We start from the raw sequence: 16,399 nt of genomic DNA on the forward strand, positions 1-16,399 counted from the left end.
CCGGGGAAATAAATGAAGACAATTTGCCTGTAAACGTTTTATATAAATACAATATAGATAGGTCTAAATCCGAGTGATCACTTACATTAATGTTATACTGTATATCATCATATCGTCCAGCCCTAAAACTTGTATAGTTTTTTGTCAGTGTTTATTTAAAAACATCCAATTATGCAGAATATAGTCTGTTCTGTAGCTTTTTGCAGTCTGTAAAAATATACAGTACCTCAGATTTCTGGTCAAATCTAGTTGTACAGTCAATCGCAAAGCTCTTTCCCGTTTTAGATGTGTTTTGTGTGATTTTCACGGCGTTCACGCTGAAAACAAATGCTGCCGCTCAGTCTTTTTGCCACTTGTGGGCGTGACCGCATTCACTCCGGCCGACGGTGACGTCATGCGCATACCCTCTATTTTGAAAAGTATCCATGTCATGGCATTTCCCCCGCACGTCCTGACAAACACCTCTGCCATGATCTTGTAGGTGAGCAAACACTGTAATAAAGCAGCCTATTTCTTACAGAAAAACTTACCCAACTGAACATTATGTTTTCCCCTCAGTACGTCGGCATTTAGTACCATATTATTAACGTATAACCGTAAAATATATAAATGCAGACTGCAAGGGGATTTTCAGTCCACATTCTTGTGTGTTGTTGCATGCTATTGGATATAATATATTGTGGTGTATTATTGTTTGTTCTTTGTCTGGTATTCTCAGGATCAAGAGAAAGAAGTTAAAATGACTAATCCACTGAGAGGAGAGGTGGTCAGATTGTACAAAAATGTAAGTATCATCTTCTGACAGTTTCCTTCTGCTTTCTTGTTACATCTGATCTTTTAATATGAAATATTGTTTAATGGTACTTAATGTCATCTTTATTAGACACAACATTGCATGGCAGCAGAGTCACAAAATAAACACAGAAGATGTGTAAAATTGTAATAATGATCACCCATATTGCTTTGGTTATTAATTTATTTTCTGCAGCTTTTGTATCTTGGACGGGAATATCCAAAAGGCACCACATACTTCAGGGAGCGTCTGAAAGCCGCTTTCATGAAGAACAAAGACGTCACCGATCCTGAGAAAATCCAAAAGCTGATTGACCGTGGAGAATTTGTGATCAAAGAACTCGAGGCACTTTACTTCCTCAGGAAATACAGAGCTATGAAGAAACGCTATTACGAACCAGAGCATTAGTCGATGTTTTCTGTCACAAGTGCCAGACTATATGTGTCTCAAAAGTTTTTGAAAATCTGTATGATGTGTTGCACTATAACAGATTTGGACATAAACGTTTCTTTTTTACAATTACTACATCTTTATTACATTTAGCTGTTAATTGTAATGAAAGTGACATGTTTCTGGGTATGTATGTATGTTTATTTAAAAATCAATGGGTATATATGTATGTTTATTTAAAGACCTTTCAGTTTAATGGTGTTTTAAGGACGTGTTTGAGTAGATAACTCTACATCGCAGAAAGCGAGGTTGGTTTTTCCAAAAGATTTCTCCAGCTCCCGCACCAGGTCAAGCTTACCCGAACTGCCGGAAACCTTTTAGTGCAAATAATTAAAAATGGAAAAAGTTATGGTAATAATGTGAGTATATATGTCAATTTATGTATATATAGACACACCCAATAAAATGTATACTCACTTTTTCTTTAAATACATTGTAGGCTTTGTAGCAGGTGAGGTCCTCTTTTGATAGCATGAGTCCAGGCTGCAGTTTCGTCTGTCTGCCCCCTTGGAGACACACATTTAGAAAACATCAGTTACCCTGAACAATGACAGCATTTTGCAGAGTGCTTCACATGTCGGAATGTCTCATACCCGAAAGTATGCTGATTATAAGCCCTACAGCGATGACCGTCACAGTCCCCAATGGGCCGAAGTACAGGTATGAGAGCGAGTACCAATTATCACCCAGGAAAGGCCTGTTAAGAAATGGATCTCGTTACATATCAGCCAATAGATTTTGACTCGAATGATTTGCACAACCCACCTTTGTAGATTCTTCTCTTTCAGTATGAAGTCGTCCATGTTTGCAGTCCAGTTAGTGCCCTCTGGTGCCATTGAGAAGTTACAGCCGTGTGTCATCAGAGGCAACGGTCTGCTGTTCTCTGGTTGCGGTGGGTATATCTGTGCTCCAATGCACACCCACAGTGACAGCGCCAAACCAGACAACAGCCCTGCCAAACCTCCCTAAAACAGACACACTTTCCATTGTAATGACCACTGTATTTTTGCATTTTATAAAGAAAAATGCCCTTTTTCAGGGTTTCTTTAGGTCTTTCAAAGGTATTTAGTCTAAATTAATCCTTACACAAATTAAGGTCTTAAAAAATCTTTTAATAAAAACTAAATTCATCCTTACACAAATTAAGGTCTTAAAAAATCTTTAAAAAAAAAAAAGGTTTTAGGCCTTAGTTCAGGACATTTAAGTGGCTTTTTATAATTATTGCCTTGAAAAAAACATTACTGGTGTGCATCTTGTGACAAAACAAGTGCAAATTGCTTTCGGTTAAAACAGCTCAAACATGCATTTTAGTCTGGGACTAGCTTTAAGCTTTGTCTATTAAACCAGGGAAATGTTCTTTACTTGGTCTTAAAGAAGTCTCAAAAAGTCTCAAATTTACCTTCATAAAACCTGCAGAAACCCTGTTTTTTCCCTATCACATATTTTAATAATCGCCATTAATTAGTATCATTCAAATGCTTAAACATTCGGACATTGCTTTACCATGGAAATTATAGCTTTAAACTTCTTAGCGTGCTCAACATTTGTGATATCAACTTCAAATTTGAAACGCAACTTGGTTAGACGTATAGCTTGGATTTTCTAGCAATTTTAGAGTCAAATAATTTAGTAAAACATTTACATTTTAAAATAAAAATGTTTCAGTACATTTGCTACAGTAAACGAAACTTCTATAACTTTTTTTTTTTCACATTGAAAAAATCTGCTGAGGGTCTTCTTTGAAAAGAGAACAACCTAGGTCTGTATTTCAAAACCTCATAAATTACAACCAAGCCAAGTTCAGATCTACGTTCAAAAAAGAAGGGTGACGTTTATCGGGTTAAAATCTAGCCGCCATAACCTTTGTGTTGGCGCATGAAAACAGGACGCCGAGAGAGAAGAGGCCCAGTAGAGGTCCGCCAATCACACCTACAATACTAATAGCGGCCTGTTGAGGGACAAACAGACAGGAAAATTAGGGTTATGCCATCATTTGCCCTGTCATTTTCACATATAATTCTTCAGTAACCCACCTGTAGCATCCCTCCCATCAAAGATGCAAGACCAGCCATTCCAATGCACACGGCACCATAAAACACACCTGTGATTAGGAAACATCTTCTAGTTTAGTAGTTGGAATAACTGATTATTTGTTATTGAATTCTAAATGAAGACATTTGCTCACTCATGCCCTTTGAAGCCCAGTATAGCTGTCTCTCTGACAGACTGAGGTACGGACGCATCAGATCTGTAATAGTTACCGCAGCCAAAGCATTTACACTGGAGGAGACTGTACTGTAGAGAATAAATATAATACATGCTCAAGAAATGCTAATGTGAAGCATTTGGTATGGGCGTTGAAAGCAATTATCACTTAACTCACCCACATGCCTTTCATTCTTGCATTTAAACTTGTATCATATTGGTTGTGAGGGAGCTCATAATGTCGCATGGTACAAGTTTACGCTCTGATATAGAGAGGACTTCTTTAGGTAACACTTTACAGTGAGGTCTCATTTGTTAACATTAGTCAATGCACTGTAAAACAAAGACTGTGTGCATTAGCTAACATAAACTAACAATGGGCATGTTTTAAAAAAAAAAAAGTTTTATTGCTTTTTCATGTAAGGTCACAGTGTATTAATTAATGTTAACAGATATAACTTTAAAAAAAAACATTAGTAAATGTTAAAATTAACCTTAACCAATATTTATAAATGCTATAGAAATATTCGTTGCAGGTTCATGTTAACTATTTTACTCAAATGATGAGTGTTTTCATTATGATTTTATATTTAATTTTCATTATGTTCCTTCACAACAAAACTATTGTAACATTTTAGAAGAATATCATGAGTGATAGTTTCATTATATCGCAAAGAGCTGCTTGAACATTCTGCTAAATGTCTTCTTTTGTTTTCTACAGAAGGATGTGGGTCTCGAACGAACGACATGGGGGTAAGTAATTAATGATGAAAGTACTTTTTTTAGGTGATCTGTAGAGAACAAACCTTAAAGTGCCACTATATACTGCTGCCACGAACAGTCCTGGCAGACCAGGGTATTCACTCAGGATGTCCAACACCAGGTATGGCATAAGCTTATTGTATATTTAAGAGAGATACATTGATGTTGCATATTGATTGGTAATAGCATCAATACATGCACAGGTTATAATGTTGTTATTTGAGATGCATGTGGTTTGTGGTGTACCTGGTCTTGTGCAGACACCTTATTTGCTGTCCATGGATCACAGTTCTTATAAACGGAGTATAAACACAAGCCACAAAATACTGAGCATAATGAAATAGCCCAGAGAGCCACTAAATTAATGTATAAGGCCCTGGATAACGACAAAAAAACACATACACAAACACACAAAAAGGTTCAGTTACACATTGGATCTCTTTCAGTTTGAATTCAAGAATTATTTTTCGTGCAATGCTCACATTTTGGCATGGAACAGGGACTTGCATGATATGTATCTCTGTACTTGAGCTTGATTGATGCCATAGACGCTGGTCCAGAGGAACGTCCCTCCTATTGTGATGCTCCAGAATGTGTGTCTCCTCAGAGGGTTTGGATCGAAGCTGAAAGGGGTTGGACACGAGTCACGACATGAGAAAGTGTTTAATTATGCATTCCTGTACCTGTAAGTCATGTCACAACTTACTCCCATAGGTTAAGCCGGCCGCCCTGAGCGGAGTCACTGATGATAGTGGAGATCCCGCCCTGCAGAAGCACTGATTGGACGATGACAGCCAAAAGACCAGCCAATAGGATGCCAACCTGGAACACGTCCGTCCACACCACCGCCTTCAGACCGCCCTGCCAAGGTAAAGAGACAGTATCAGTGCAATTCAGCCTTTTTCACTCCAAGGCCCCCAGTTGTCCACAACAATATTTGAAGGCTCTGTGACTTTTCCAGTTGTTTTTGTTAAGGATTATGGATATTAAAAAAAATTGTCTATATTATCAATGAAAATAGAGTAAAATACCTTTTGAAAGTAACTTGATGCTTCAAATAAAGATTGTATCAAACATCGTTGCACCAGTAGGTGACTGTTAAAATTGAATCATTAATGCAAGAGATTCGTTCAAAAATGCTGATTAATCCAGGAATGAAACAATGGAAATCTTTATGAGTGAGTCATTGAATCATTAATTTAAACCGTTTAAAAAATACTATTAATAATTTTAAACAAAACCAAAAATTGTGATTCTCAGTTGATTTAGAATCGTACAGTTCTCTTTCACTAACTTACTAATGTACAGTAGAGAGTGCAGACGACCCCAGTCGACATGACGGCACCCCAGAGATCCACACCAGTGACTGAGACAAGAGAGAGAGGAGAGAGTTCACTTGACCATAGAGTGCTCCTGCACATTATCAAGCATACTTGTTACACCATGCACTCCACAAATAATGCAGTTCGACTTTACACTGTTAAAAGATAAAGGTTCTTTATTGGCATCTACAATTCCATGAATAATTTCCATTGCACAAAAGGTTTATAGTGAAAAAGGTTCTTTAGATTATCAAAATGTTGTTTATATTAAGAAATTATGTTTTTAAAAGAACCCAAAATGGTTCTTCTGTGGCATCTCTTGGTAATTGTTGAAGTGCAAAAAATCCTACCTTGGTTTAAAGCCAATGCTGGAGCATAAATAACCAGACCAGTGTAAAGTACCTGAGAAGAGATGGAAAATACTCTAACTACATTGTTTACTGTATGATTTAGTGAGACTGATAATAGCAAGAAAAACACTCACTGTCTGAATGATAAACAGGACTGTCCCAAAAAGTCGAATTACTTTATTGTAACGCATCTCCAGATACTGCAAACAGAGGGGGAAATTAAGTTACATTGCGGTTGCTTTTTCATCTGAATGAATGGATTATTGACACATTTTAACATCATTAATTTGTTTGATCTTTCTATATTAAATAAAGTTACTATTTTAGATCAGCAACTGTATTAGTTTAGTTTTTGTTTCAGCTTTAATATTATTTTGAATTAGCTTTTATTTGTATATTTTATTTGTACATTGTCCTTGTTCTTTATCTTGTGTATTGTTCAGCACATTGGTCAGCCCTGTTTGCTGTTTTTAAATGTGCTATATAAATAAATACAAACTTGAAACTTGAAACTTGATTTTTAGTTTTCATGTTAATTTTAGTGGAATTTTTAGTCATTCCATTTTGTTATTAGGTTTAATTAGGTTCAAATTGATTTTTGTTTTAGTTATGGTTATGATTTATTTCCAGTTCATAATTTTAGTGCTTAACCTTAACCTTTTTTCAGTGCAACATTTAATTTTTATTATATTTCAGCTTTATTTCAATTAACAGAAATGTTTTTGTTAGTTAATGATAATAACCCTGATCATTAATGTTTTATCTTTAATATATTCAATAAAGTTACCATTTTCAAACAGCAATATTGTTATTATAATTTTCATTGTAGTTTTATTAATTTAATTAGCATTTATTGCTATATTTTTTGTTTTTGTGTTAATTTTAGTTTAATTTTTAGCAATTGTGCTTTTGTTATTTAAAAAAAATTTTCTCACATTTCTAATTTTCATTTAGTTTAGTTTTTTTTAGGGTTTTTTTTTTACCGAAAAGTTTTAGTTAACGAAAATAACCCTGAATTCAGCAATAAAAGGTGTTTATGCCAAATTTTCCTTCCAGTTCAGTTTTCTCTCATCTCACCTCATAGGTGCTGGTTATACCCAGTCTGTAGAAGATTGGCAGGAAGATCTCAGAACTAACAGCCACCATCAGAACATAAGAAAAGCAGATGAGGATGAAGATGGCTCCGTACTGATACACCTCTACTGGGGTCCCCAGAACGGTGATGGCTGACATGAAGCTGGCCGTCAGGGACAGGGCCACTGGTACCGCCGTCATACTCCGTCCGCCCACCAGAAAGTCTGCGGAACTGCTCTGACCTCCTCCGACGAAGGCGTAATACACCCCGATGCCTGCTGAGACGACCAGCATTAAGGTGAAGACCACATAGTCCCACACACTAAAGGAGGGTCCACTGGACATCTTGGTGGACGTCTGAGTTTCTTTAACAGGATCTCTTGATCTCTTGAGTTTTGAGAGTCTGAGGAGCCTCTTTGCAGTGCGGTCAGTCAGAGAGAGTGTGATTGTTCCTGGAGCTGCATGCTTGTCATCATCCCACCCGTATCATATTCATTCCTCCTTACAGCATTTGGGCTGGAATGATTTTTTTTTCTCAGTAATTAGATAATGTGTTTATTCATGTGTGTGAGACACAGAAAGAGAATTCACTCCCTATTTATTACAAAGCCAGCCTAATGTTATTTTTGGTATTTTGGTATTTTTTATATTTTTATCTCATAATTTCATATCTCATAATATATTTCTGTATTATTATACATCATTCTACTGAAAACCCTTGGTAGACCAGTGTTATTTTAGTAGGCCTATTAGTGAGATAATATCGTTTTTATTGATATTTTGAATTCGATTTTATGTTTATATTTTCCATTTTCATTTTAATTTCAGTTTAAGTTTAAAAAATGTTGTTGTGTTTTTGTCAATTTTTAATAGTTTTTATTAATTTGTATTTCAGGTTTAGTTTTATTTGTATTTTTTTTGTACATCAAGGTAAACTAAATAAAACAGGAAATGTTGCCTTGGCAAGTAGATGAAATAAAATAAGTTTTTTAAATATTTTATTTTATTTTAGTTCGTTTATATTATTTCAAGCAACGAATTTTTTATTTATTTTTTATGGTTTTAGTTTCAGTTGTAATAATAACATAATTGCCCTGGTATAATATAAGAAAAAAATTTTTTTTTTTTGGAAATAATAAATAAATAGAAAACCTAAACAAGGCATGATCTTTCCTAATGTACTTCTAAACGTAGTAAGACTTTTCTTTTGAAATACAGTAAAAGTCCAGTTTTTACCCATAATGCATCATTCAAGATGGCGATTCCCTGATACGGCATGTGTATCAACAATTTCACAGCAATTGATAACGCATCTTGTTTTTTAAACCACGGAATACTCTTAATTTTTGTATTTGGTCGAGAGACAATACAGCAAAATGAAGCTCAAAGCAAAGCCCACATCTCATAAATCAGAAAACACTTTTCGCGTAAGTTTATTGAACAACGCATGCTGGAGACTCCTGCTCATGCGTCTGGCAAACATGAAAATGTTTTATTTCATAAACATATCGAAACGAATTTTACATATTGAATTGGGTCGATATAAGTCTTTGCTTTTAATCATTACCTTGTCATCTATAAAGTCCAATATAGCTCGAGTGTAATGCGAGGAAGTTTTCATTCAGTTAAGATATCTCCATATCTTTTCTTTTCCAGTTTGCCACGTTTTCTGAAAGGCTCGCAAAAGTAAACATTGATGTCATTCATCGCATTGACAGGACTGGAAGTTATGATGAGGTATGAGTCTTGTTTATATCAGATAACATAACTTATGGTTAGCAACATTATAGTATTTAAAGTGTTTTTGATTAATTCTGCTGCTTATTTTCTCAGGAGGTAGAAACTTATTTTTATGAAGCCCTAATAAAATGGAAAGACTTGAATTTGACAGAACACTTCAGTAAGTAACCACGTCCTGTGACCTTATAATATGACAAAATACACTGTATATTATGATGATATTGTACATACTGTTAATTTAATGGATGATCTGTACATCCTGTACTGTCATGTATATGGTGTAGTGACATTGAAGTATTTTGCTTTGAGTATTAAACTAATCGTCTGTTCTACAGTCATGTTTTTTCGAGAGGTGTCAAGCAAGAGTCAGTCTTTCAATATGCTGGTGTTTCACCAAAATGTCATTGTGGAGAGTCTGAAGACCCACCTGTCAGTGAAGAACAACATGGCTTACCAGCCTCTTCTGGAGTAAGTTTCTCTCAGTCTTTCTTTAAAATAAACAGACCAACAAAGCCATGTTAACCCCACACTTGCTTTCAGTCTTGTAATTCAACTGGCTCGGGACCTCCAGATGGACTTTTACCCCCACTTCTCTGATTTCTTCATCATCATCACGTCTATACTGGACACACAAGACCCTGAAGTGTTGGAATGGGCCTTCACGTGTCTGTCGTACCTGTTCAAATACCTGTGGAGGTTGATGGTGAAGGATATGGACAAGATATACAGGTGAGTAGTAGATTATTCTGTGTCAGACTTTTTGATCTCAGTTGGATGTTTGGATTCTCAGTCATAGTGTATAGATTTATAATGTGTAATTAGTAACACTTTACAATAAGGTGTCATTTGTTAAAATTAGTTAACCCAGGGGTTCTTAACCCTGGCCCTCGAGGTCCCCTGTCCTGCAGTGTTTAGCTCCAACCTAGAGCAAACACACTTGAACATGCTAATCAAGGTCTTCAGGATTACTAGAAACCTACAGGCAAGTGAGTTTGATCAAGGTTGGAGGAAAGTGGAGGAAAGGTCTGAGACTCAGGGTTCCACTGATTTTTGTATATTGTGACAGAAATGTCAGAATGCATTAAAATTCAATGGAGTGTAGGTGTCACCCGGTGGCTATTTTTGGTATAGCGCTTAAACAAAATCTCACTGGAACTTCAATATTTGTGAAATCAACTCCAAATTTGGAACACAATTTAGTTAGACATATGGCTTTGATTTTCTAGCAATTTAAGAGTCCAAATTATTTTGTGAAATATTTCTGTTAAAGGAACACTCCGACTTTTTGGGACTTTAGCCTATTCACCTTATCCCCCAGAGTTAGATAAGTCCATACATACCTTTTTCATCTCCGTGCGTGCTATAAGTCTGTTTGACGCACCCGCCGCTAGCCTAGCTTAGCACAAAGACTGGATGTAAATGGTTGCAGCTAGCATACTAATCCAAATAAGTGACAAAATAAGGCAAACATTTTCCTATTTACATGTTGTGATTTGTATAGTCACAGAGTGTACAAAAAACTACGTCACATGAGACACAGACATATTTTAACCGTATAAATACTGGGAACTATATTCTCTGAAGGCGAAGCACTGCTACTTGGGTGGAGTGATAACCGCAGCACCTGAGACGTACCGTACCCAAACTCTGAACGAACTCTCTGCTCCTCCTCACCACGGCGCGTCTCAGGTGCTGCGGTTATTACTCCGCCCAAGTAGCAGTGCTTCGCCTTCAGAGAATATAGTTCCCAGTATTTATACGGTTAAAATATGTCTGTGTCTCATGTGACTTTGTTTTTTGTACACTCTGTGACTATACAAATCACAACATGTCAAAACACAACATTTGCTTTGCAGTAAACACATTTTTTTACACATTCATTCAAGTTCTTTCACTTCAGCAATAATTTGCAGTTCTTTAAAAAGAGACCAACTTTAGGTCTGTATTCCAAAGGATTTATGAATTACAACTATTTAAGATCTATGCTCAAAAAAGGGGGGTGAGAGTTAAGTTAATGCTTTAACTAACAATAAGCAAGACATTATTACAGTATTCATTCACCTTTGTTATCAGTAGTTAATAAAAATACAAGTTTATTGTTAGTTCATGTCAGCTGACGTCCACTAAATATTAACAGATACATCTTTTGATTTTAATAATGTATTAGAAAATTTTGAAATTAAGATTAATAAATGCTAATGTTGTTAACAAATTATTGTAAAGTGTTACTTTCTCTAAATCAGTCTTTACAGTGAACTTCTGGCGCACAAGAAGGAACACATCCGCAACTTTGCTGCCGAGAGCTTCTCTTTTTTGATGAGAAAGGTGAGTCTTTAACTTTTCGGATTGTTTTCATCATGTCCTCTGTATGATCATGTCCTGTTTTAAGCTAATGCATCTGTCTCATATCCAAAAGGTTACAGATTATGACGCGCTCTTCACACTCGTGTTCTCCAACCTGTCAGAGCATCCTCAGAAGGCCAGAGGAGCCGGTCAGCTGATCTTTGAGATGTGTCGAGGAGTCCGTGACATGTTCCACTCCTGTGCCTCTACGGTGAGATCATGTCACGGAAAGCCAAACGCATCACACAATTAACATTTGGCTTGTCAGTTAATAACAGTACTGTTGTTGTCAGGCTCTTCCGCTGGTGTTGCAGAAGCTTGGCCCAGCAGTCGGACAGGATGTTGATTTACCTTGGGACTCGATCAAAGAAGCTCTGGACCACATGGCTGAGTCTTCAGCCAACTATGTTGACAAAGAACACCTGATGGTCCTGTGGGACTCCTTAAATGTGAGAAAAACATTTTTTTCTTCCTCTAAATGAAGTTTGTCTGTCAAAGCATATAGTATGGACTTTAATGTTTTATGCACTTTATAAAAAGTGATTCTTCCCATTCTAGATGCTGATTGGTCATCGTTTCAGTTGTGTTAATGCGATGCTATAGTAACAGCTTGTAATAGACCTATACATCAGCCAAGCCAATTAATCAGCTGATATTAATGATTTGTTTTAAATTAATGACTGCAAATGATGATGTGCACACAAATAACTGGAATTAAACACTTTTTTTTTTTACTTTTAGTAATAATTCACCCGTTTAAAACTGTTTTAAGGGAGAGAAAACACTTCTGTATAGTATACATGCATCATGTATGCATGAACGTTATATTGTCCGTTAAAAAATCATACCATTTGTGTGTGTGTGTATATATAAAAATGCATATATATACGTTTCATTCTGCATAAATTACTATAATATTCTTTTGCTACCTCAACTAATCAGTATTTTTATACAATCCCATTGCTGACAAAAATATTAAGATCCAGTATTATTTATATATAATTTTTGTCTTTTAATGGTCTTTATGTATAAATGTGTGTGTTGCAGGGGTCTCTGAAAGAAGTTCTTGGAAAGTTAGAGACAAGCGATGCCGACCAAGCTAATGAACACTTGGAGAGGATCCTGTACATCTACCACACACTTGTGGAGCATCGCAAAGGAGCAAAAATTACAAAACCACAGTCTGTCTGTGAGGTTTGTATGTGTGTGTTTCTCTATCACTCAAAAGCCCTATTTGGATGGGCCTATTTTTCTAAACAATGTTTGAGTTACAGTTCTTACCACTCGACATCTGTTATTTTCATGTACCAATTCAGACGGACTAACATCTCGGTGTTTATCACATAGGTGGTAGTGTGTGTTTTCTAGACGTGGATGTTACAGAAGTTCATGTGCTGTGCTTTAACTTTAAATGAAGTTTATAGAAGCGGCTATTTTTATAATAAACTTTCAAGTGAGCAGAGAAATCTAGACAAGTTTCTTACTATCCTGACACTAATATTAAAATGGGCAGTTTCCATGTTTTGGCTCTATTTATTAGTTTTATATAGTTTTTTTCTTTGTTGGATACCATTCATTTTGAAATAAACGATAGCACAGCTAGGTCAAAAACACATGAGCAGAAGCATTAGGATAATACAACATCAGGAAGCACAGACATTCGCATTCGGACGGGATTAGATTTCTCAGAGGACTGTTGAGTTTGCCGAAAAACAGTAGGTGATTTGCTCTAGATTTTTTAATGAGGTTGTGTGAGAAAAGCACAGGCATGGCAGATTCGGATGGGATTAAAATCTCTGACTTCTCTAACGTCCTTCTGGGAAACTAGTCCTGTCCGAATAGGGCTAAAGACTGTTCTCCTTGAGTGCTGGTGCATCTCTGATATGTTTTTCTCCATTTTTGTTGTATTTAGACACTTCTGAAGCTAGTTCAAGCACCAGGACTGTCCTACTCCTGCTCCAGGATGCTTTTACAAGTGGTTTCGTCTCTGTTGATGGGGGAGAATCTGTCATTGCCTGCCCAGAGCATCCACGAACTAGTGAAAAAGGTTTGTTTTGTGTGCACTTGCACAAACGTTTGTCCATCTTTATCCGTCTGATTTCCTGTCGACCTCATTTCCTCTCTGGTCCCTCACACAGGTCTTCCATAGCGGGATGGACCGAGACGTCATATTGTCATTTACAAAAGAGATGTTTGACATGAAACAGTTTGAGCAGGTCAGTGAAAGCCGGACTGTGGTGTGAAACAATCTTTAAGATCAACTTGCGTCTGTAATGTTGATGTGTGTTTCTCTAGGTGTTCTTGCCCAGTTTGCTGCAGTACCTGGAGCAGCTCTTCTGCACTGAGGACGCTGTAAACCGACAGCTGGTTCTAGAACTGCTGGTTGGTCTGATTCTGTCCAAAGCTCCGCCCCCCACTGACGGATCCATGGCTTTTGAGAAGTACCCATTAGTCTTCACTGGACAGAGTGTCAGGTAAGCTGGGCTGTTTTTTTAATCATCTTGAATTTCTATGCACTTTAAAATTTGTTTCCTCATTAACTCTATTATATTAACAATTCTATTGACAATTTAGCTCGTCTTTTATGAGAAAACGCTTCGCCGCCAAAGACGCTTTTCGTGTTTTTCTGTTATATGGTTGGGGTATTGTTATGCATCTTTTGAAAGAGTACTGAATCTCCTGATCAAAACACAGGTGAAGATGATGCAGAAACAAGCGATGGTATATGTAATCATATGCATATGTTAAATAACACGATCATCAACATTAAAAAGCATATAAATCAAAACTGCCTAACATTACCGGATGAAATGGCGACCCAGGACAAGCTATAGGACTTTGCATGCTTTGGGGGTGTTGATGGACTCGATCTACTCCATCTGTTTTTTGATCATTATTCTGGTAAGTTTCATTTTTTTTAAAGCAACCTTTTGAGCAAAAAGCGGAGAAAATTTTAGTCAAAGACTACATCTGGATCGGAAATGTTACTTTAAAAAAAATGAAACTTACCCATATTCAAGTGGTGATAAAAAAATAATTTGTAAAACTAGAATAAAAGTTTTTGGCTCTGTTCTTTCTTCTGATATATTGCATGTTCAGATATTCATACAACAAATGTCCCATTCGATTACATGGAGAGGGCAGGGTTTACGACATATTCTGCATCCAGCCACCAGGGGGCGATCAAAATGCTTTGGCTTCACTTTTCAGGATGTGTGTGGCACACTTGGGTTGACCAATCTGACCAACTAACTGTGCCAGCCGACAGATAAGAGCACATTATGCTTTTCAGAAGGAGGGGCTTGATAGAGACAGGAACTAAACAGAGCGTTACTGACAGACTGGGAAGGGAGGTGCTGCAACAGTGGAAAATATGGGATAAATTTTGTATTTTTGAATATTTCATGCATGAAAATGTATTCTAGTAGACCCCAAAAACAAAATCGAGACTTTGTAAAAGGGCATAATAATATATTGTCTTGAATTTAAGTACTTCACAAATTCCAAATTCTCTTTTAGGTCAACTGGACCTGAAAGAGACCAGTCGTTCTCTGTTCCCCAACGGATTCTTTCTCTCATTGACATCCCCATCGATCAGCCGCTCTCTGACCTTTCTCATCCCTGGGCTGCACTAGTGCTCCTCCCACACGTCAGGTAAAAACTCAATTACCCACAATCCTAGAGTGTCAAATAGCATGCATTACTATAATATTCTTTTAAATCATATTGTATAAAATAAATGCTTAGTTCAGTACTTTTGCAATACATCTCCAATAATCTGCTGTTTTGTGACTTCTTTAAAAAAGGGACCAAATTTAGGCCTTTATTCCAAAGAATTCATGAATTACAACATTTTAAGTTCAGATCTATGATCAAAAAGTGGGGTGACAGTTAAAGGTTAATGGTCTTTTGCTGTATAATTTGGTATTTGTGTAAATATACAACAATTAAAATGTTTTACAGGCCATTAGAAGCATCATGCGTTATACAGGCCGTCACTGTACTACTGAACAGGTTACTACAGGAGGTGTGCAGTGAAACTCTGGGGAGAGGTCAGTCGTGTGTGAATGATTGTCTCAAGCTACTTTACTTTTATGTTAAAGGGGTCATATAATGCCATTTTTGTACAAGCTAATATGATTCTTTAGGGTCTAAATTAAAAGTTTGTAATATACTTTAATTAAAAATTCTCATTAGTATTGTAAGAAAACACTTATTTTACCTGGTCAAAAACAGCTCTGTTTTCAGCACGCCGTTTCAGTGCATATGACTTTAAATGATCATGAGCTTTGCTGACTCCGCCCCTCTGTTCTATGCGTACACCAGAGCTCTGGCGTACACCGTTTGTAACTCAATAACCATAACGCGTTGTTCAGTATAAACGTGGGATTATGAATTATATTGAGAACGTCATACATAGAAAACATGCCGTAATGTACCCTGAGTGTAAACCTTAGACGCATTCATTGTGAAGCGTGCAGCTAGCGATTTGCAAAGATAATATATTAATATAAAGTTTAATAAAACGTTACACTCACTTCCGTTCTTCTGGAGATTCAGCAGGAACACGAATATCTGGTAGCAGCTACCGATCCATTTTTCATGAGCAGCAGCTTAGCAAATCCAGCTTTATACTGTTCCTCGTCTATAAAGCAGTCTGGTGAGAAATGATTCGCGCAAACATGAACGCATTGACGTTGCTCGTGGGGAATATTCCCTTCGAAAACAAACACAGCCACTGCGTCTTAAGCGGTTCGGATTTAGGAACATTAAAATGACTGCTGTGTTCGTTATTACACCCAAGAACAGAACACCACAATCGCTTAGACGCCATTCTGCTCATAGACAGTGCTCCAGCCAGCATATCAACAATGACCGCGCCGGTCCGCGCAGACTATGATTGACAGCTCTCTCAATGGAGCGGGTCTGTGTTGAGACGCTCCTGTCAATCAACAATCGTGGGAGGGGCTTCCGAGCGTGTGACGTCACACGGTCGAACGGCTCGATTTGAGGCAGGGGAAAACATATAAGGAGATTAAAACATAACCACTGGATGGATTTTTATCATTATATGATGGTTGTGTACAGACACTGCCAACACACATTTCAGTACAATCAACTTGTAAAAGTGCATGCACCATTATATGACCCCTTTAAAGGATGTTCCTAATACCGTCCTTCTGTCCTCTCAGGAGGGCTGTTTGTAGCCCGACAGGCTCTTAGCACCCTGCTCAGTTTCAAGGAGACGACAGCGGTACAGTCACTCCTGCCCGTAGAACTGGTCAGAAACATCATTGAGTATGTGCTTCAGTATTTACATGTTTATTTGCTCTGAACATCCCAGTAAAAAAGGGTCTTGT

The 16,399-nt window shown here is 37.1% G+C and overlaps 3 protein-coding genes and 2 long non-coding RNA genes across 7 annotated transcripts in view; 4 read left to right on the forward strand and 1 right to left on the reverse strand.

Annotated features, from left to right (window-relative positions):
* The first annotated feature begins 707 nt into the window (after nucleotides 1-707).
* lyrm5a (LYR motif containing 5a) lies at nucleotides 708-1,318 on the forward strand. Its single transcript, XM_056233499.1, has 2 exons — nucleotides 708-784; nucleotides 989-1,318. The coding sequence occupies exons 1-2, from the start codon at nucleotides 740-742 to the stop codon at nucleotides 1,199-1,201; spliced, it is 258 nt and encodes an 85-aa protein (XP_056089474.1). The 5' UTR covers nucleotides 708-739; the 3' UTR covers nucleotides 1,202-1,318.
* A 156-nt stretch (nucleotides 1,319-1,474) lies between these two features.
* Nucleotides 1,475-2,170, forward strand: LOC130069570 (uncharacterized). Its single transcript, XR_008803778.1, has 3 exons — nucleotides 1,475-1,602; nucleotides 1,683-1,903; nucleotides 2,032-2,170. It is a non-coding gene; the product is annotated as an uncharacterized LOC130069570 (long non-coding RNA).
* Nucleotides 1,600-7,445, reverse strand: slc5a8 (solute carrier family 5 member 8). The gene is made up of 14 exons (XM_056233503.1): nucleotides 6,960-7,445; nucleotides 6,017-6,082; nucleotides 5,883-5,934; nucleotides 5,509-5,576; nucleotides 4,917-5,071; nucleotides 4,693-4,833; nucleotides 4,457-4,586; nucleotides 4,255-4,343; nucleotides 3,429-3,538; nucleotides 3,277-3,344; nucleotides 3,105-3,191; nucleotides 2,009-2,208; nucleotides 1,837-1,940; nucleotides 1,600-1,749 (listed from the first exon to the last, which is right to left on the reverse strand). Exons 1-14 carry the CDS (start codon nucleotides 7,299-7,301, stop codon nucleotides 1,616-1,618), a joined length of 1,746 nt encoding a protein of 581 aa, XP_056089478.1. The 5' UTR covers nucleotides 7,302-7,445; the 3' UTR covers nucleotides 1,600-1,615.
* Nucleotides 4,210-5,676, forward strand: LOC130069571 (uncharacterized). Its single transcript, XR_008803779.1, has 3 exons — nucleotides 4,210-4,331; nucleotides 4,925-5,079; nucleotides 5,519-5,676. It is a non-coding gene; the product is annotated as an uncharacterized LOC130069571 (long non-coding RNA).
* utp20 (UTP20 small subunit processome component) overlaps nucleotides 7,130-16,399 on the forward strand; it is a 32,217-nt gene continuing 22,947 nt past the window's right edge. For 2 of the 3 annotated variants that reach the window (XM_056233500.1, XM_056233501.1), the window contains exons 1-15: nucleotides 8,207-8,383; nucleotides 8,613-8,693; nucleotides 8,790-8,856; nucleotides 9,032-9,164; nucleotides 9,237-9,425; nucleotides 10,940-11,021; nucleotides 11,113-11,250; nucleotides 11,333-11,488; nucleotides 12,087-12,233; nucleotides 12,952-13,086; nucleotides 13,178-13,255; nucleotides 13,335-13,513; nucleotides 14,559-14,693; nucleotides 15,003-15,091; nucleotides 16,232-16,337. In XM_056233500.1, the coding sequence (XP_056089475.1) occupies nucleotides 8,333-8,383; nucleotides 8,613-8,693; nucleotides 8,790-8,856; nucleotides 9,032-9,164; nucleotides 9,237-9,425; nucleotides 10,940-11,021; nucleotides 11,113-11,250; nucleotides 11,333-11,488; nucleotides 12,087-12,233; nucleotides 12,952-13,086; nucleotides 13,178-13,255; nucleotides 13,335-13,513; nucleotides 14,559-14,693; nucleotides 15,003-15,091; nucleotides 16,232-16,337 (1,766 nt within the window). In that variant the 5' untranslated portion in view covers nucleotides 8,207-8,332. Of the gene's footprint in view, nucleotides 7,255-8,206; nucleotides 8,384-8,612; nucleotides 8,694-8,789; nucleotides 8,857-9,031; nucleotides 9,165-9,236; nucleotides 9,426-10,939; nucleotides 11,022-11,112; nucleotides 11,251-11,332; nucleotides 11,489-12,086; nucleotides 12,234-12,951; nucleotides 13,087-13,177; nucleotides 13,256-13,334; nucleotides 13,514-14,558; nucleotides 14,694-15,002; nucleotides 15,092-16,231; nucleotides 16,338-16,399 lie in introns of those variants that run through there. The other variant, XM_056233502.1, reaches the window with a different exon arrangement.

This window comes from Rhinichthys klamathensis, unplaced genomic scaffold, assembly GCF_029890125.1.
Source record: "Rhinichthys klamathensis goyatoka isolate OS25496 unplaced genomic scaffold, OSU_Roscu_1.1 h1tg000370l_1, whole genome shotgun sequence".
In the NCBI taxonomy this organism is placed as follows: domain Eukaryota; kingdom Metazoa; phylum Chordata; class Actinopteri; order Cypriniformes; family Leuciscidae; genus Rhinichthys; species Rhinichthys klamathensis.

Bases quoted from the DNA above. Each gene is read 5' to 3' on its own strand.
- lyrm5a (XM_056233499.1), top strand. From the start codon at position 740: ATGACTAATCCACTGAGAGGAGAGGTGGTCAGATTGTACAAAAAT. The intron at 785-988 runs GTAAGTATCATC...TATTTTCTGCAG, and splicing joins TGGTCAGATTGTACAAAAAT to CTTTTGTATCTTGGACGGGA.
- slc5a8 (XM_056233503.1), bottom strand. From the start codon at position 7,301: ATGTCCAGTGGACCCTCCTTTAGTGTGTGGGACTATGTGGTCTTCACC. The intron at 4,587-4,692 runs GTGAGCATTGCA...GTCGTTATCCAG, and splicing joins TCCCTGTTCCATGCCAAAAT to GGCCTTATACATTAATTTAG. The intron at 1,750-1,836 runs GTATGAGACATT...TGTGTCTCCAAG, and splicing joins TATAATCAGCATACTTTCGG to GGGGCAGACAGACGAAACTG.